The sequence below is a fragment of the Grampus griseus genome (assembly GCF_964374135.1).
Source record: "Grampus griseus genome assembly, chromosome: 2".
NCBI lineage: Eukaryota > Metazoa > Chordata > Mammalia > Artiodactyla > Delphinidae > Grampus > Grampus griseus.
This window is the reverse complement of record NC_139018.1, coordinates 34,747,178-34,768,319: the sequence shown is the minus strand read 5'-3', so window position 1 is coordinate 34,768,319 and position 21,142 is coordinate 34,747,178. Positions and strand designations below refer to the sequence as shown.

General features: G+C 35.8%; 2 protein-coding genes across 7 annotated transcripts in view; one reads left to right on the top strand and one right to left on the bottom strand.

The window, feature by feature from the left end:
- The window catches only part of GPHN (gephyrin), a 627,058-nt gene that overhangs the window by 570,754 nt on the left and 35,162 nt on the right, over window positions 1-21,142 (top strand). The window lies entirely within an intron of this gene.
- On the bottom strand, window positions 13,602-13,934 carry LOC309818367 (protein canopy homolog 1; the record flags this gene model as incomplete). The annotated part of the gene is made up of 1 exon (XM_082648052.1): window positions 13,602-13,934. Exon 1 carries the CDS (start codon window positions 13,878-13,880, stop codon window positions 13,602-13,604), a length of 279 nt encoding a protein of 92 aa, XP_082504178.1. The 5' UTR covers window positions 13,881-13,934.

The window sequence follows — 21,142 nt, the reverse complement described above, 5'->3', positions numbered from 1 at the left end:
CTAATGTATAGTATTATGTCATCTGCAACAGTGACAGTTTTACTTCTTCCCTTCCAATTCGGATTCCTTTTATTATTTTTCTTGTCTGATTGCTGTGTCTACAACTTCCAATACTATGGTGAAGAAAAGTGGTGAGAGTGCGCATCTTTGTCTTGTCCCTGATCTTAGAAGAAATGCTTTCAGCTTTTCACCATTGAATATAATGTTAGCTCTGGGCTTATCATATATGGCCTTATTATGTTGGGGTATGTACCCTCTATACCCACTTTATTGAGAGTTTTTATCATACATAAATGTTGAATTTTGTCAAAAGCTTTTTCTGCACCTGTTGAGATGATCATATAGTTTTTATTCTTCAATTTGCTAATGTGGTGTATCACACTGATTGATTTGCAGATATCAAGCCAGCCTTGCATTCCTGGGATAAATCTCACTTGATCATGGTGTGTGATCCTTTTAATGTACTGTTGGATTTGGTTTGCTAATATTTTGTCCAGGATTTTTGCATCTACATTCATCAGTGATATTGGTCTGTAATTTTTTTGTGTGTGTGATACCTTTGTCTGTATTGGTATCGGGGTGATGCTGACCTCATAGAATGAGTTTAGAGGCATCCTTCCTCTGCAATTTTTTGGAATAGTTTGAGGAGGATAGATGTTAATTTTTCTCTAAATGTTTGGTAGAATTCACCTGTGAAGCCATCCGGTCCTGGACTTTCGTTTGTTGGAAGTTATTTGGTTACTAATTCAGTTTCATTACTGGCAATTGGTCTGTTCATGTTTTCTAATTCTTCCTGGTTCAGTCTTGGGAGATTGTACATTTCTAGGAATTTGTCCATTTCTTGCAGGTTGTCCATTTTATTGGTACATAGTAGTTTTTATAATCTCTTATGATCCTTTGTATTTCTGTGGTATCGGTCATAACTTTGCCTTTTTCATTTCTGATTTTATTGATTTGGGTCCTCTCTCTTTTTTCCTGATGAGTTGGCTAAAGTTTTACCCAATTTGCTTATCTTTTCAAAGAACCAGCTCTTAGTTTCATTGATCTTTCCTATTGTTTTTTCAGTCTCTATATCTTTTATTTCTGCTCTGATGTTTATGATTTCTTTCCTTCAACTAACTTAGGTTTTTGTTTGTTCTTTTTCTACTTCTTTCAGGTGTAAGATTAGGTTGTTTATCTTAGATTTTTCTTGTTTCCTGGGGTAAGCTTGTATTGCTATAAACTTCCCTCTTAGAATTGCTTTTACTGAGTTCCATAGATTTTGGATCATTGTGTTTTCGTTTTCATTTGTCTCCGGGTATTTTTATTTCTTTCATTTTTTCAGTAATCCATTGGTTGTTTAATAGCATATTGCTTAGCCTCCATGTGTTTGTGTCTTTTGCAGTTTTATTTTTTCTTGTATTTGATTTCTAGTCTCATAGTATTATGGTCAGAAAAGATGTTTGATATTATTTCAATTTTCTTAAGTTTACCGAGGCTTGTTTTGTGGCCTAGCATGTCATCTGTCCTGGAGAATGTCCCATGTGCACTTGAAAAGAATTTGTATTCTCCTACTTTTGGATGAAATGTTCTCTATATATCCATTAACTCCATTTGATCTAATATATCATTTAAGTCCAATGTTTTCTTATTGATTTTCTATCTGGATGATATTTCCATTAATGTGAGTGGTTTGTTAATGTCCCCTACTGTTACTGTGTTACTGTAAGTTTCTTCCTTTATGTTTGTTAATATTTGCTGTATGTATTTTGGTGCTCCTACGTTGGGTGCATATATATTTACAATTGCTATATCTTCCTGTATTGATCCCTTTATCATTATGTAACATCCTTCTTTTTCTCTTGTACAATCTTCGTTTCAACATCTATTTTGTCTGGTATAAGTATTGCTACCCCAGCTTTTCTTTTGATTTCCATTTGCATGGAGTACCTTTTTTTCATCCCCTCATGTTCAGTCTGTGTGTGTCTTTAGATCTGAAACAAGTCTCTTGTAGGCAACATATATATAAGTCTTGTTTTTGTATTCATTAAGCCATTCCGTGTCTTTTGATTGGAGCATTTGGTCCATTTACACTTAAAGTCATTATGGATAGGTATGTATTTATTGCCATTTTGTTATTTGCTTGGGGGTTGTTTTTGTAGTTCTTTTTTGTTCCATTCTTCTTTTGTTCTCTTCCCTTGTGGTGTGATGGCTATCTTTATTGTTATGTTTGGATTCCTTTCCTTTTTCTGTGTGTGTATCTATTATAGATTTTTGGTTTGTGGTTACCATGAGGTTTATATATATAGCAATTTACATATATATATGTATACGTGATTATTTTAAGTTACTGATCTCGTAAGTTCAAAAACATTTTAACAACCCTGCATTTTTACTCACCTTCCCTCAAAATTACTATTTTTAACATCATATTTTATGTCTGTTTGTTTTGTGAATCCCTTAACTGCTTATCATGGATATAAATGATTTTGCTACTTTCATCTTTTAACCTCCTTACTTGCTTTGTATGTGGTTGACTTTTACTGTATATTTGCCTTTATGATGATCGTTTTCCTTTCATAATTTTCATGTTTCTAATTGTGGCCTTTTCTTTTTCACTTAGAGAATTCCCTTTAACATTCATTGTGAAGCTGCTTTGGTGGTGCTGAACTCTTTATGTTTTCCTTGTCTGTGAAACTTTTGATCTCTTCATCAAATTTGAATGAGAGTCCTGCCAGGTAGAGTATTCTTTGTTGTAGGTTTTCCCCTTTCATCACTTTAAATATATTGTGCCACTCCCTCTGGCCTGCAGAGTTTCTGCTGAAAAGTCAGCTGATAGCCTTAGGAGAGTTCCTGTGTATGTTATTCATTGCTTTTCCCTTGCTGCTTTTAATATTCTCTCTTTATCTTTAATTTTGCTATTTTAATTACTAGTGTGTCTTGGTGTGGTCCTCTTTGGGTTGATCCTGTTTGGGACTCTCCATGCTTCCTGGGCCTGGTTGTCTGTGTCCTTTCCCAGGTTAGGGAAATTTTCAGCTGTTACGTCTTCAAATATGTTCTTTGCCACTTTCTCTCTCCTCTTCTCCTCTGGGACCCCTATAATGAAAATGTTAATACATTTGATGTTATCCCAGAGGTCTCTTAAATTGTCCTCATTTTTTAAATTCTTTTTTCTTCAGCTTTAGTGACTTCCACTAGTCTGTCTTCCAGCTCACTGATCTGTTCCTCTGTATCACCTAGTCTACTGTTGATTCCTTCTAGTGTATTTTTCATTTCAGTTATCATGTTCTTCATCTCTGGTTCTTCTTTATATTTTCTAAGTCATTGTCAAAAAATTCTAACTTCTCACTCTGTTCATCCATTCTTCTCCCTAGTTCTTTGATTATCTTTACGATCATTACCTTGAACGCTTTCTGGGGTGCATTGCCTATCTCCATGTCACTGAGTTCTCCTTCTGGGGTTTTATCTTGTTCCTTCATTTGGAACATGTTTCTCTATCACCTCATTTTGCCTAACTTGCTGTTTTTTATTTCTATGTGTCTGGTAGGTTGGTTACATTTTCTGATCTTGAAGAAGTAGCCTTTTGTAGAAGACTTCCTATGTATCCCAGCAGTGCACCCTCCTCTGGTCACCAGAGCTATGTGCTATAGGGGTGTCCCCTATGTGGGCTATGTAGGTCCTTCTGTTTCAGCAGGCTGACTACTCTGGGCAATCTGGTAGGTGTGACTGGCCCCCAGTTTTGTTGGTTACCAGGCGCTGCCTTGTACAGAGCTGCCAGCTACTGGTTGGTGGGGCTGGGTCACAAGACAGCTAGCTGCAGAATCCCAGGGTGTCCAGGGCTATTGCTGGCTCACTGGTGGGTGAAGTCGGAGTCCAGGACATCCTGGGGCTGGTACCCACCTACCAGTGGGTGAAGCCAAGTCTTGGAGCTAGTGCTGGCCCATTGGCAGGGTTTGGCTGCAGGGCCCGGTGGTCCCAGAGCTGGTGTCAGACCACTGGTCATTGGGGCATTCCTGACACAGCTGGCTATGGAGTCCAGGATGTCCCAAAGCTTGTGTTGGCTTGCTGTTGGGCAGTGTAGGGGCCCAGCCAGTCCCAGGGCAGGTAGTGACCTGCTGGTGGGTGGTCTGGGTCCTGCCACAGTGGGCTGTGGAGCTGCAGTTGTCCCAGGCCTAGCATTCTCGTCCAAGGTTCCTGCTATTGCGTGAGACTGCTCCCAAGGCTAAAACAGGCACACTGGTAGGTGGGATCAGGACCCAGGGGATTCTGAGGCTGGTGCCTGCCCACTACTAGGTGGAACTGTGTCCCAGTATCTCTGACTGCAGAGTCTTGGGGGTCTCAGGTCTAGTGCCTATGCAGTGGTGTGTGGGGACAGGTCCTGTGCCCTCAGTTGGGCAGGGCCATGTCCAGGGGTGGCTGTGGGCTCAGGGGATCTTAAGGCAGCCTGTATGCTGGTGAGTGGAGCTGTGTCCTGGCTCAGTTAGTTGCTTGACCCAAGGCATCGCAGTACCAGTGCCTACAAGCTTGATGGGCAGAGGTGCGGCTGGGTATTGAGACTAATAAGCTAGAGGGAGGATTCCAAAATGGCATTTGCCAGCACCAGTGTCCACGTAGCAGAACAAGCTCTCAAAAATGGCTGTCGCCAATGTCTGTTTCCCCAGGGTGATCTCCAGTTGTCTCCTGCCTCTCCAGGAGACTCTCCAAGATCAGCAGGTAGGTCTGACCCAGGCTCCTTTCAAATTACTGCTTCTTCCCTGGGTCCCAGAGCATGTGAGATTTTGTGTGCCCTTTAAGAGTTTAGTCTCTATTTCCCACAATCCTCTGGGACTCCTGAAAGCAAGCCCCGCTGACCAACAGAGCCAAATGTTTTGGGGGCTCGTCTTCCTGGTACAGGACCCCCAGGCTAGGGAGCTTGATGTGGGACTCAGACCCCTTGCTTCTTAGGGAGCACCTCTGCAATTTTAATTATTCTCCCATTTGTATGTCACCCACCTGGGGGTTTGGGTCTTGACTATACTATGACTTCACCCCTCCTACCCATCTTGTTGTGCTTCCTTCTTTATGTCTTTAGTTATAGTATCTTTTCTGGTAGGTTCTGGTCTTTTTCATTGATAGTTGTTCTGTAAATAATTCTAAAATTTTTGTGCCTGAGAGGAGGTGAGTCCTGGATCCTTCTACTGTGCCATCTTGGGAACGCCCCCTGCCCAGCTATACATTTTTAATGTAACTTTTTTTTTTTTTTTTTTTTTGACCTAGCCTCATGGCATGCGGGATCTTAGTTCCCCGACCAGGGATCAAACCCTCACCCACTAGAGTGGAAGCGTGGAGTCTCAACCACTGGACTGTGAGGGAAGTCCCTAATGTGACTTTTTAATCTTAGAACAAGTAAACATTCATTGAAGAAAATTTAGAAAATATAGATTTTTTTTAAAGCAAAGGAAATTAACACATCATCCTGTTACCCAACATTACTCTTCTTCTATTCTTTAATTCTGTGCATGTATACAGTTTATGTGTATGTGAATGTGTATTAAAAAACAAAGAAATTATACTTATTTTTGCCTTCCATTTTCCTTCCCTCCATTTTTATACTCAGTATACCATAAACATCTGTCCATATCATTACATAGTACTCCGCTATGTCATTTTAATGCCTACATATTATTCTCTAGTAAAAAGTATAATTTGACTGATTTATACAATCGCTTGTTGTCAGACATTAGATTGTTCCTAATCTTTCTCAATTGTGAGTAATTGATGAAGACCTTTATAACTAAATCTTGGCATACACCCACAATTATTTGAGAGTGTTTTTAAATTTTTTATTTTATTAGCTTTACGACCATTTGTTGAGTGTCTGCCGTATGCAAAGCTATATTGATACCAGGGGTAAAATGATAAATAAAACAACTGCTATCCTCAACTGCTTGCTGGTAGGCATGTGAAACAAGTTGTTCATGGCTTTATCCTTAGCATTTAGAACGTTGCCAGCACATAGTAGCTACTCAATAAATGCCAGGAAGTAACAGGAAAGGAAAGAGGGGGGCACTGAATATGGTCTGAATATGAAACTAGTCAAACCTAGTGATTTCAAACTGGCACAAATTAGTTTGTGTTTACAGGGGTAAACTATAATACTTCTAAGCTACATCCTATTTCTACTTTGAATATGGAACAGTAGATATCCTAGTTTTCTTTTCCCCATGGCTGGTTCAATAACCTGTTAGCTTCCTTTTGTTCTCCTAGGCAGCATGAAATACTGTTTCCCTACTGTGGTGGAAGTCTAAGACAAATGAGGATGTTTGCATACGTACATAAGTACAGAGTATTATATGTGCCATGACAATTGTGGCCAGACTTGGTTAAGATATTGGTCATTTAGCACATATGTGCTTCTCTGTTTTTACATTTTTTCTCTTTTCCCTCAGTGTCCTGATGTGGCCTAAACAGGGTGGGAAAAGGATTTGTTCATATTGAGCCAGTGTTGTTTTCTTTCCCAACATGTAAGCTCCATGAAATCCAGGACAAGGTATGTCTTGGTAACCCTATGTCTATAGCACTTAGTAGGAGTACCTCTTCTAGATTAGACAACTCTGCTATCTTTTCCTATACCATCCTCCTTTTCCATGGAACCTAGAAACTTCCAACTGTGCAACTGTCCAGACCCTGTTACAGGGTCCCTTCAAAGTGAGTACAAAAACCTTAGCCATAGGAGCAGACCAGAAAATATGGCACTGACAACAAAATTATATTGGTAACTGAGGTACCTCAGAAAAAAATGCATGATATAAAGCTTTGCACCTAGGATGATTCATTTTATATTTCTGAAGAATGTGGGGCAGGACGGGGGAACAGAATTCCAAATGAATTTAGGAAGCTTCTAACTTTAAAAGTTGGGGAGCTGCTCCCACTGGCTTACATGATCTTACACATTAACATCTTTTTTTTTTTTCCCAAAAAATAATTTTTATTGTCACTCTCATTCACTTCACACACAGTTAATTCTTCCAAGCCATCTTTCACAAAAGGTAAAATGTTTTTCCAGAGTAACATATATGCATTCTGGCACCCGAAAATTTAAGTACAAAATGACTCATTATATTGTGAGGAGCAGGATGGTGATGATTTTAAAGAATCTGTCCAGTTCATGAATATAAACCAATTAACATATCGAGTTCAATGCTTAAAACTACATCTCTGAGGGGTGTTGTCATGTGCAGTAGCAAAGGGAACAGAGTGAGGGACTCAGTTCTCAGTGGGTACATCTCTTCATGCTCCAAAAAGTACTAGATGGTCACAGCAGGTATTAAAAGAAAAAAAAAAAACTACTATAATAAAACATGTCATGCATTCTATCAGGCCAAAAGAAGTAGAGTAACAGAGTGAAAACAAGGTAGATTTGGGGGATTTAATCATTCAATAGATATTAACATCCAAACATTACACATTAACTTCTTAAATATACCAAGCAGTAATTATGATTCAAATACACAAAATCCATTCGAGGAAATCGTTTTAAATAAAGTTCAGCATTGATTAAATTTATATCATTCCGAAAACTGAGTTTTAACTATTGAGCTGTTTATATTTCTACATAAGTTTTGAAACAGCTTGGTGTAAGGTAGCTAACAAACTGCTGACTTAGACTTTCTAGCCTTTCAAGGCCTGAAAGGCTGGGAAATTCCCTTAATTAAGAAAAGAATTCCCCCTTCTGGAAAATTGCCATCACAGAAGCCTGCCCCACTCAAATCATGCTGGGCTTGCTTGGTTCTGTCATAAATTGATGTTTTGGATTTAAATTGCCTGCTCCTGCTGCTGCCAATTTGTGAAGCTGCCTCTTCCCAGGGAAGCGTAAAACAGAAGGGGAACAGGCACGGAGATAGCAAATTGGATTCTTATAAAACTGACACATTTAGCAGGAATTATCAAGATAGACTTAACAGAGCCCAGTGCCTTACATCCTCCAATTTGTGAACCAAACATATCCTAGCTTCCTAGTGCTTATTTTATAAAACTAGAAATTTCATATTATCAGAATTTAGATCTGAATTTAAATGGTTCTTATCCTCTTTATAAACTGCCAGCTTCCCTTATGGAATAAAGTTTTAATTTTTAAGTCAACATAATGGATTTATTTTCTGATCATTTATCAACAGAGGTCTCTCATTTTCTATTGGTTAACCAAAAATATTTTTTTTACCATAAAAAACATGTGTTTATTGACAAGAGATTCTTCCCATTCTTAATGACAGACTTTTTAGTGGCTACTACATTTGCCTTTTTTAATCCTTAAGAGCTGCTATTACAGTTGATGTTACTGTTTCTTCCAAGAATTACCTCTAGGTATTACTGTAATTTTCGAAATGTTTTTCTCATATGACCTGACTCCCATAAAGAGTAATATGTCCAGAAAGCCTTTCCTAATTATCCCAAACCAATTCTGATCATTCTATTCCACTCAACATTTATAACATTTCTTTTTATATGTATTTTCACTTTAATTAATGTATTTTAAGTTCAATCAGTGTTAATTTATTTGCTCATTTTATTCAGTTTTCTAAATTTTGTCACATGTTTTCTGCACTGGTTTGTACATTTAAAGGCAGTGACCATACTTTGTTCTGTTTTATATGACTCCATAGTACCTGAAAACCCAGTGAGACTGAAGGAGGACTAAATGATGACTATATGTAGTATATAGTTTGATCCTATACGTGAAGTAGACACCCAGAAAATATTTATAGTTCAGGAATTTATCCTTGACCTCTGAAGAAATTAGTATATGATTAGTTTATCCTTAACTATTTTTTTTTGGTTATCTTGGTATGATCAACTGCCATTATTGTTTTAATCTCCAAATCCTAGAATTTTTTTCTCAGTCTCCTGCTGTCATCTTCACTCATCCTAAAATGATACAGCTCACAGTTGGTGTAACAGATGAAACAGGAAACTAATTAGCAGCTGTTGTCCATCTGTGTGTTTATATTAAATATGTTAAAATAAAACTGCATTTGCATTCTGAATACTCTAAGTCCATAAAATCTAATCTTGGGTAAAGGATCTGTCTTTGTTTTGACTTCTATAGTAGACTATGTGATAAAGCAAAAAAAAGTTTATCCCAGAATCAGTATTACAGTAACTTAAGGCAGATACAATTTTTTCCACTTTTATTGAGATATAATTGACATCCAGCACTATATAAGTTTAAGGTGTACAGTATAATCATTTGACTTATAGTAGTTCTATATTTAGTTTTCTAAGGACCCTCCATACTGTTCTCCATAGGATTGTACCAATTTACGTTCCCATCAACAGTGTAGGAGGGTTCCCTTTTCTCCACACCCTCTCCAGCATTTATTGTTTATAGATTTTTTGATGGTCGCCATTCTGACCAGTGTGAGGTGATACCTCATTGTAGTTTTGATTTGCATTTCTCTAATATTTAGTGATGTTGAGCATCTTTTCATGTGCCTCTTGGCCATCTGTATGTCTTCTTTGGAGAAATGTCTATTTAGGTCTTCTGCACTGGGCATATATCCAGAGAAAATCATAATTTGAAAAGATACATGCACCACAATGTTCACTGCAGCACTATTTACAATAGCCAAGACATGGAAGCAACCTAAATGTCCTTCAACAGAGGAGTGGATAAAGAAGATGTGGTACATATATACAATGGAATATTACTCAGCCATAAAAAGAACAAAATAATGCCATTTGCAGCAACATGGATGGACCTAGAGATTGTCATACTGAGTGAAATAAGTCAGACAGAGAAAGAAAAATATCTATATGATATCGCTTATATATGGAATCTAAAAAAAATGGTACACATGAACTTATTTACAAAACAGAAATAGAGTCACAGATACAGAAAACAAACTCATGGTTACAAGGTGGGAAACATGGGGGAGGAATAAATTGGGAGATTGGGATTGACATATACACACTACTATATATAAAGTAGATAACTAATACGGACCTACTATATAGCACAGGGAACTCTACTCAATACTCTGTAATGACCTATATGGGAAAAGAATCTAAAAAAGAGTGGATATATGTATAACTGATTCACTTTACTGTACACCTGAAACTAACACAACATTGTAAATCAACTATACTCCAATAAAAATCTTTTAAAAATCATCTGACCACATCATGAAATGATTACCACAATAAATTTAGTGAACATCCATCATCTCGTATAGATATAAAAGAAAAGAAAAAAACATTTTTTCCTTGTGATGAGAACTCTTAGGATTTACTCTCTTAACAACTTCCATGTATAATACACAGCAGTGTTAGTTATATTAATCATGTTGTACATTACATCCCTAGTATTTATCTTGTAACTGGAAGTTGGTACCTTTCTACCACCTTCATCCAATTCCCCCTCCCCTCACCACCTGCCTCTGGTAATCAAAAGTCCAATCTCTTTTTCTATGGGTTGGTTTGTTTGTTTGTTTGTTAAGTGTAATTGACCTACAACACTATGTTAGTTCCTGGTATACAACATAGTGACTCAATATTTCTATACATTACAAGATGACCACCATAATAAGATTAGTTACCATCTGTTACCATACAAAGATATATTATTATTGACTGTATTCCCACACTGTACATTTTATCTCTTTGACTCATTTATTTTATGTTTGTACCTCTTAATTGCCCTCACCTATTACAGTCATCTCCCCCATCCCCTCCCCTCTAGCAACCACCTGTTTGTTCTCTGTATCTATGACTCTGTTTCTGTTTTGGTTTTTTTTGTTTGTTTTTTTATATTTTAAAATATTTAGATAATGCTATTACATATATTAATAAATATCAACCAAGCAGAGAAATAGGTATAAAAAATATAACCAGTTATTGACTTTTTTTTTAGGGCTTGCTTTAGTAAATCAAGTATTGATCTCTCCCATTTGGAACTTTGCTCTATTCCACTCTCCACTCCTCAGTGAAATGGATTCATTGGTCTTGGCTTCTTCTTAGCAAATCGTAATCCACATAACAAAATATAAGCTGTTCATCTCAGCCAATTTGGTCTTTTCTTTATGAGAAGAGGCTCACAGAAGTCTTCCATGGAGACCCAAAGAAACCATCACCTAAAAGTACGATTTGAAATCATCCACCTGAAACACGTCTTCTCTCCACATTATTTTAATAAGCATTATAAACCTCTCCCCACCTTTTCTCCGAGATTTTCTTCTGACCCAGAATTAGGTGCTTTTCATGGACTCTAAGAAACTTTTCTGTCACACCCTAGGTGTTGTTTTGTTTCTTTTTCTTCTTTTTTTCTTTTTCTGGCTTTTTGCTTTTGCTTTGTTCTTGGTCAGTAAAAGTCATTAAAATGCAGGAATGTGTTTGGAGGCATGGCAAAGCCAGCAGTTAGCTACTCTCTCATTATTGTTCATTAGCAAAAGCAGCGCAGCCTCACCACACCCAGAGGGAAACTTAAGAGTCATCGCAGCCATAAGAAATGCAGTGGCTCACTCAAATGTAGTGTTAATCAGTAACTACAAACATTTACATGTGTTTAACAAGTTTGATCTGGAAATTAAAAAATTATCTAAGTCATGAGATATTGAAAATCTTGCAAGAGACAAGATTATTTTTACTGGGAAGTAAGAAAAAACTGAAAAGCCCTATTTATCAAAACCTTAAGATATTCCCCATCAGAGGCAAGATATTTGGTTCTCTCCAGTCAAAGCAGAAGCCTCAATATCCATGAGAAACAACCATCAGTGGAGGGAAGGCATACCTCCCCACGGTCCTTTAGATGGGAAACAAAAGCCCAAAATCTCTTAAATTCTATGATTAGCATTAGTACTGTCTAGATGTGAGAATGTGTCAGGTTTACCATTGAGGGTATGGAAGGACCACAGCCAACACTTCTTCAATCACAAATGTTATGGTTTTTGAGGGAACTTCGTGCCAGTGTCTCTACATGTTCCCATGAAGAAACAGTTTAGTGCATTTACCAAGGAAGCCTAAGTTAGGAAAATGTTTATGACTCATTTTTTGAAATGCTAAATTAAACTTAAATAGTTAAGTTTACTAAAGTTATAGGGACTATGTTTTAAGTCACAATTTTATTACCCTACTGAAAAATGATGCTAATTATTCTTTAATCCTATTTCCATTTTTTATCAGTCGCATGCAGTGCAGCCACATTGGGTTATAATATGTAGGATCTATACTACTTAGCCAACTACAGACATACCAAAAAATCACAAACCTTCTCAGTTTTCCCAAATAAAAGGAATTAACTTTAAAAATGTAACTTTTAATAAGAGTTGAGGTGGGTAAAGGAGAAGAATGGAAACCTCTTTCTCTTCATTTTGGCAAATTTTTATAAATGTGAGAATTATTTCCTCCTGATGAGTCAGTTGAGTGGCTTAAGTAATGTGTTTTCTAGGCCATCAGGTAACATATGGCAAATAGTTTTTGTTTTGGGGACTTTGCTCTATTCTACTCTCCACTCCTCAGTGAAGTGGATTCATTGGTCTTGGCTTATTCTTAGCAAATAGAAATCCGCATGACAAAGTGGATCCTACCTAGCATCCTACCTAGTAAATTCTCAGAGACGACAATGAGAACTTCTTTAAAACAAGTGTAAAATAGGTCCTGACCTTTTAAATGATTAAAGTTATATTCCAATGAATGTAAACTTAACAGAGACAATGAAATCTCCAAGAGTTAGTTTATTACTACACTCTTGTTATTAACGTGGTCAAAAGGCTATTTTCCATAAGTTCCCACCTCTCCTTCCATCTCCACACCTACAAAAACATCCATAGAAAGAATGATAGGTTGGTTAGTAGTAAAATCTACACGCTAAATGTTAGGTGAAAGTCTTTAAGAAACAAAGGCACGACAGGAGATTTTGCAGCAAAACAAAACATGGCCATTGGTATCATCCTTTAAGACTACAAGATAATAAATACATGAATAATAAATCAACTTTCTAAATCATTTGAATTCAGGATGTATGCATCAGAAAGGCCAATATAGTTATTGTTCCCTGTAAAAGTGCTCACTGCTTTTTATGCATTTAATTAAATTTTAGAAATTAAAAAGTTTTTAAACTTAAGGTTTCTAGAAATTTAAATTTCATTCCTGATATAAAGTGAGTTCGCTTCTTTCAGTGATAGCCATACAACCCAGAAAAATTAACCTGGAATTTGCAGCAATATGTTTTCTTAATTTCATGACTAATCAAGTGTTTATGAAATCAAATCAAGTTTTTATCAAACAGAACACTATACTTGTATATGTGCATGAAATATACAGTACACGTTATTAAATCCTTATTTCATTTATGAAATGTCTTCACTTTTTTCCTATTACTGAGTTAAATGCTTTCCTGCCAAGCCTGTTTGTATCAAAATCTACAAAGGTAATTCGTTTCATGCACTCCTCAGCTTCACCTATAGAAAGAATTGGGGCTCGTCATGATGCCAAACAAGAGATTTTCAATAAAATATCAAACATGAGACAATGCACTATGAACAAGAGACGTAAAGTTTCTTCTCATGAAGAAACATGAAGACAGAAATGCAGACATTGACCTTGGGGGCTGTGACTTGTCTCTCCTCTAGCTAGCAGCACCATCATTCCTAGAGTTCAGTGTGATTAGTAGAAGTTTCACACAGACCTGATTTCTCGCTGCACAGCTTGTCAGCGAGGTAGTGTGCCTCCTGGGCCATAAGTGAGAATATTTCATCTTCGTACTCTTCCATTATAGTTTCACACGTGAATTTCAAATGTCTGTAAGCATCAGAATAAAAATAGAATTTTAAAAATTCTTTGTATATTTTGTCTCCTTTCCTTGGAGCAAATCTCTTGAAAGTCTTCTCCTTAGTCACGGGGTCTTCTTCAAGCTTATAGTCATTCATTCGCTCGCACACTTTATCCAAGAGGTCTGTGAGGAATGCCTCTGACTGGGCTAAGGGAATCGAATCACCCGCTCGCAGGTACAGCTGCGCTGTCTTTGGAACAGCTGGTGCCCGACTCCGCGTGCCCCTCTCCCTCCGGAATCCAGCGAGGATTCAGAGGACCCTTTGGCCACCACCTCCGCCCCACGCCTCTGTTTCTGTTTTGATATGTATGTACATTTGTCTTGTTTTTTAGATTCCACATGTAAGTGAATCATAGAGTATTTGTCTTTCTCTGTCTGACTTATTTCACTTAGCATAATACCCTCTAGGTCTATCCATGTTGTCACAAATGGCAAGATTCCATTCATTTTTATGGCTAAGTAGTATTCCATATACAGTATATACACACACCATCTCTTCTTTATCCATTCATCTATCAATGGGCACTTAATTGCTTACGTATCTTCACTATTGTGAATAATGCTACAGTGAACGTAGCGGCGCATATATCTTTTCAAATTAGTGATTTTGTTTTCTTTGGAAAACTACCCAGAAGTGAAATTGCTGGATCATATGGTAGTTCTATTTTTAACTTTTTAAGAACCTCCATAGTGGCCACACCAATTTACATCCCACCAGCACTGCACAAGGGTGCCCTTTTCTCCATATCCTTGCCAACACTTGTTATTTGTTGTCTTTTTTATAATAGCCATTCTGACAGGTATGAGTTGATATCTCGTTATGGTTTTGATTTGCAATTCTGTGATGATTAATTATGCTGAGCATCTTGTCATGTGCCTGCTGGCCATCTAAATATCTTATTTGGGAAAATATCTATTCAGGTCTTCTGCCCATCTTTTTTTTAAATTAATTTTTATTGGAATATAGTTGCTTTATAATATTGTGTTCATTTCTACTGTACAGCAAAATGAATCAGTTATACATATACATATATCCTCTCTCTTTTTGGATTTCCTTCCCTTTTAGGTCACCACAATGCATTGAGTTCCCTGTGCTATACAGTGTATTGTCGTTAAGTTGCCTATTTTATACATGATATCAATACTGTATATATGTGAACCCCAGTCTCCCAATTCTGCCCATTTTAAAATCAGGTTGTTTGTTTTTTTGATATTGAGTTGTATGAGCTATTTATGTATGCTGTATATTAACCCCTTATTGGTCATATCATTTGCAAATATTTTCTCCCATTCAATAGTCTGCCTTTTCATTCTGTTGATAGTTTCCTTCTCTGTGCAAAAGGTTTTTAATTAACAAATATAGTCCCATTTGTTAATTTTTGCTTTTGTTTCCTTTACCTGGGGAAACATATCCCAAAAAAATATTGCTACAACCAATGTAAAACAGCATACCGCCCATGTTTTCTTCTAGGAGTTTTATGGTTTCTGGTCTTACACTTAGGTCTTTAATCCATCTTTAGTTTATTTTTGTATATGGTGTAAGAAATTAGGCAAGTTTGAGTCTTCTGCAAGTAACTGTCGAGTTTTCCCAACAACATTCTTTGAAGAGACTGTCTTTTCTCATTGTGTATTCTTGCCTCTGTCGTATATTAATTGACCATAAGTCTGGGTTTATTTCTGGGTTCTCTATCCTGTTTCATTGATCTATGGGTCTGTTTTTGTGCCAGTGCCATACTGTTTTGATTGTTGTAGCTTTGTAGTGTAATTTGAAATCAGGGAGCTTAATACCTCCAACTTTGTTTTTCTTCTCAAGATTGTTTTGGCTATTCAAAGTCTTTTGTGTTTCCGTACAAATTTTTAAATTATTTATTCTAGTTCTGTGAAAAAATGCCATTGGTATTTTGATAGGGATTACATGAAATCTGTAGATTGCCTTGGGTAGTATGGTAATTTTAACAATATTAATTCTTCCAATTCATGGACACAGTCAGTGTATCTTGCTACTTGTGTCATCTTTAATTTCTTTCGTCGATGTTTTTATAGTTTTCCAAGTACAGGTCTTTTACCTCCTTAGGTAGTTTTATTCCTAGGTATTTTTTTTCTTTTTGACACAATTGTAAATGAGATTATTTTCCTGATTTCTCTTTCTGATAGTTTGTTGTTAGTGTATAGAAACACAACAGATTTATGTATATTAATTTTGTATCCTGCAACTTTACTGAATTCATTTATTAGTTCTAACAGTTTTTTTGCTGGTGTCTTTAGGATTTTCTATATATAGTATCATGTCGTCTGCAAAGAATGACAGTTTTACTTTTTCCTTTCCAATTTGGATCCCTTTTATTTCTTTCTCTTGTCTGATTGCTGTGGCTAGGACTTTCAATGCTATGTTGAATAAAAGTGGGTATCCTTGTCCTGTTCCTGATCTTAGAGGAAATGCTTTCAGCTTTTCACCATTGAGTATGATGTTGGCTGTAGGTTTGTCATATATGATCTTTATTATGTTGAGGTATGTAGCCTCTGTAACCACTTTATTGAGAGTTTTTATTATACATGGATGTTGAATTTTGTCAAAAGCTTTTTCTACATCTATTGAGATGATCATATGATTTTTATTCTTCAGTTTGTTAATGTGGTGTATCACATTAATTGATTTGTGGATATTGGACCATCATTGCCTCCCTGGAATAAATCCTACTTGATCATGATATATGACCCTTTTAACATATTGTTGAATTCTGTTTGCTAATATTTCATTGAGGATTTCTGCATCTATGTTCATCGGTGATTTTGGCCTATAGTTTTCTTTTTTGTGTGATACCTTTGTTTTGATATCAGATGATGCTGACCTCATATATGAGTTCAGAAGCATTCCTTCCATCTCAGTTTTTTTGGAATAATGTGAGAAGTATATGCATTAATGGTTCTTTAAAAGTTTGATAAAATTCACCTGTGAAGCCATCTGTTAATGGACTTTTGTTTGGTGGGAGTTTTTTAAATTACTGAATAAATCTCGTTACTGGTAATTGGTCTGTTCATATTTTCTAATTCTTCCTGAGTCAGTCTTAGGAGATTGTACGTTTGTAGAAATTTATCCATTTCTCCAAGGTTGTCCATTTTATTGGCATATAATTGTTTGTAATAATCATTTATGAACTATTGTATTTCTATGATGTTTGTTGTAACTTCTTTTTCATTTATGATTTTATTTATTTGTGTCCTCTCTCTTTTTTTCCTGATGAGTCTGGCTAAAGGTTTGCCAATTTTGTTTATCTTTTCAAGGAACCAGCTGTTAGTTTCATTGATCTTTTCTATTGCTTTTTTAGTCTCTATTTCATTTATTTCTCCTCTGATCTTTATATTTCTTTCCTTCTATTAACATTGGGTTTTGTTTGTTCTTTTTCTAGTTTCCCTTTAGGTGTAGGTTAGGTTGTTTATTTTAGATTTTTCTTGTTTCCTGAGATAGGCTTATATCACTATAAACTACCCTCTTTGAAATGCTTTTACTCTGTCCCATAGTTTTTGATTGTTGTGCTTCCATTTTCATTTGTGTTTAGGTACTTTTTTACTTCCTCTTTGGTTTCTTCAGTGATTCATTGGTTATTTAGTAGCATATTATTTAGCCTCCACGTTTGGGATTTTTTTTTGCAGTTTTTTTCCTTATAGTTAATTTCTAATCTCATAGTGTTGTGGTCAGAAAAGATGTTTGATATGATTTCAGTGTTCTTAAATTTAATGAGCCTTGTTTTGTGACCTAGTATGTGTTCTATCCTAGAGAACGTTCCACATGCACTTGAAAAGTATGTGTATTCTGCTGCTTTGGATGAAATGGTCTGTATGTATCAACTAAGTTCATCAGGTTTAATGTGTCATTTAAGGCCAATGTTTCCTTATTAATTTTTTGTCTGGGTGATCTGTCCATTGATGTGAGTGGGGTGTTGAAGTCCCCTACTGCTATTGTGTTACTATCAATTTCTTTCTTTATGTTTGTTAATATTTGTTTTATGTATTTAGGTTCTCCTATGTTGGGTACATATATATTTTACATTGTTATATCTTCTTGTTGGATTGATCTCTTTATCATTATGTAATGTCCTTCTTTGTCACTTGTAACATTCTCCGTTTTAAAGTCCATTTTATCTTGCATTAGTATTGCTACTTCAACTTTCTTTTCTTTTCTATTTGCAAGGAGTATCTTTTTCCATCCCCTCTCTTTTGGTCTATGTGTGTCTTTAGATCTGAAGTCAGTCTCTTGCAGGCAGCATATATATGGTTGTTTTTTTTTAATTTATTCAGCCACTCTCTATCTTTTGATTGGGGCATTTAATCCATTTACATTTAAAGTTATTATTGATAGGTGTGTACTGATTGCCATTTTGTTACTTGTTTTTGTAGGTCTTTTTTGTTCCTCTCTTCCTCTTTTGCTCTCTTCCCTTGTGATTTGATAACTATCTTTATTGTTATGTTTGGATTCCTTTCTCTTTTTGTATATGTATCTTTTATACATTTTTGGTTTGTGCTTACCATGAGGTTTGCATACACATGTACATGATTATTTTAAGTTGATGCATTCTTAAGTTCAAATGCATTCTAAGAACCCTGCATTTTTACTTTCCCCTACATGTTTAATATTTTTGACAACATATTTTATATCTTTTTGTTTGCATATCCTTAACTACTTACTGTGAATATAGATGATTTTACTACATTTTTCATTTAAGCTTCCTACTAGCTTTATGAGTGGTTGGTTTACTATGTTTACTGTATATTTGCCTTTGCCAATGAGATTTTCTGCTAGTCTTCAGATCATTCTCATCAATAGTTTCTCTGTAAATAGTTGTGATTTTGGTGTGCCCATGGGAGGAGGTGAGCTCAGGGTCTTCCTACTCTGCCATCTTGGCCCTATTCCAGATAGAAATTTTAAAAAGCAGAGTCTGAACTGAAAGTGGACCCCCAATACCCACTGAAATCTGAGAAGATATAATAGTTAAAAGATATCATACCCTCTAGACATATTCCTCCTTCACAGAAACTGATTAGTATGTAAAGTCTTGAGAAAGCCACATTCATTTTCTGATAGATTTATTTTGAGATATACTTTTCTCTTTTATCTACCTTTCTATTAACTTTAAGCTTTTTTGACATCTAATTAAGTTACAACTCTAGGAAGGGTTGTTATTATTATTGGTGACCATCTTCCAAGATGAAGGTGAATGTCATAGCTTGGGGGAGGAGAAATGCTTCTATTTTTTTCACTCAAGTCAAATAGTCAAATGTTCCTGGTGTCCAAAAAGTGAGAAGGAGACACGTGTGATCTACAAGCTGAGTATTATATTGCAATGCCTGCATCAGTTTCTCCATCTCTGGTTCAGTCTATACGTGAAGAGAAAATAGTCATTGTGTTAATTATATAAATTTTGGTATTTCCATAGAATACAATATCTTAGAATTGAAAGGAATTTCTGATGTTAGCTTCTCCAATATTTTACTCAGTGGAGGTGTTAGAGAAAATTTCTAACAGCTGGCCATCAGGTTTTTGTTTGATGCTTTTAGTGAGAAAGATATTATTTGCCTCATGAGGAGAACATTTATTGTTGGATGGCTGTTATGGCAAGGATGTTTTTCTATTACCCTGAGCCAAAGTCTTTATCCCTGTTTCTCTTATCCATTAGTTCTAATTCTGCCTGGAGCAACACCAAGTAAATTGACTCCCTCTTCTACATGACATCCTCTCAAAGAAAGTACTATTTATGATTACGTAAATGTTAGTAGTATCTTCTCTTCCACCCACAGATAATATTATTTGCCCATAATATCATTATAGTTGTATTGTACATTATTTATTCCCAAAGCTACTGTGGAGAGATTAATTTGAGGCCAGTGTTCATTCATTTATTGAGTGCCTACAATGTGCAGGGATTTGGTAGGTCAGTCAAGAAGCCTAGATAAAATGAGAACGTGACTTGTGAGACAGTCATATATTATTGTATCAGTTTTATAAATTTGCCTTTTATCACAATTAGTTTCCTCTCTTTATCCTTTTTAGTTCTTTTGACTTTAAATTCCACTTTGACATTAAAATGCCATTCCTGCTTTCTTGAATATTTATATTATCCTGGTGTCTTTTGGGCATACCTTTTATTTTTATTCTTTCATCTCTTTTTAAGTGTATCCCTCATAAATAACATCCAAATGGGAATTGAGTTTTAAAAACTCAATCTTGCATTTGCCTTACTGTAACCCTGATCCTAGCTTGACGTTCATTTTGCTTTACCATGAAGTTTTCTATGTATTATTCTCTTGATATTTTTTCCTTCCATCTTACTTTATTTTTACTATTAATAGAACTTTGTTATTTCTTCTTTGTCCTTTTCCCTATTATTGGTTTGATCCAGGTGCTATTTGTTCCCTTTCACTCATTATTTTGGAAGGTGTGCTGTACTCTACCATCCCCCTCATGCTTTCCTTCTAATTTCTGATACTAATAATCAAATATTCATTTCTCCACTATTATATTTTTAAAAGGTGCTCACTATATCCCTCCTACAAGGCCTTCCCGTTTCCTCCATGCACATCCTACACCAATGAGACTTTGAGAACACTTTTACTTCTCCCATCTCCTCCCACTCCCTCAACTTTTAGGCATTGCTGAGGTAATGCTTTTAAACATAGACTATTACTAAGTTTTCTCTTGCAGTATGTCTCTACAACTTCTGGGAAATCCGTGTTTAGTACATATATTATAATCCCCCAGTTTATTTGATTGTTATTCATTTAAATTTAGTTATATAGTTTATAAATGTGTGTGTATTTTACTAGTGTTTTCTCTACTCTTCATCTTCCCCTATCTTGAGGTCTCCGATCTGGTTAATTTTTTTCATTTAGAGTCATTTTTCCAGAACATTACTTGTTGATTTATTGTCTAAATTTTTACATTTTCACAAATATTATTCTTCTGTCCTGACAGGTGAGTGGTGTCTGACTGGATATAGGATTTGGGGGTTGCAAGCCTTTTTTCTCAGAGTATGTTGATATTAATCTACTGTTTTATAGTTTTTAGTATTGTAGGTAAGAAGTCCAAAACCAGTATTCTTATTTTCTTTGTTAGTAAATTTAATCTTTCTGTCTGACAGCTTGTAAGATATTCTCTTTATCCTTGAAATTATAAAATTTAACCAGGACATTTTTAGGTTTATAATTTTTTGTCAGTCTTACCTGGAACTTAGTAAATCTTTTCAATCTCCAAGCCCAAGTCATTACAAATAAATGAAATTTTCCTCTATTTTCCCCCTTTATCAGTTCCTTTTTTCCCGTATGGGATTCCTATTAATAATATGTCAGTGTCTTGCTGTGTCTTCC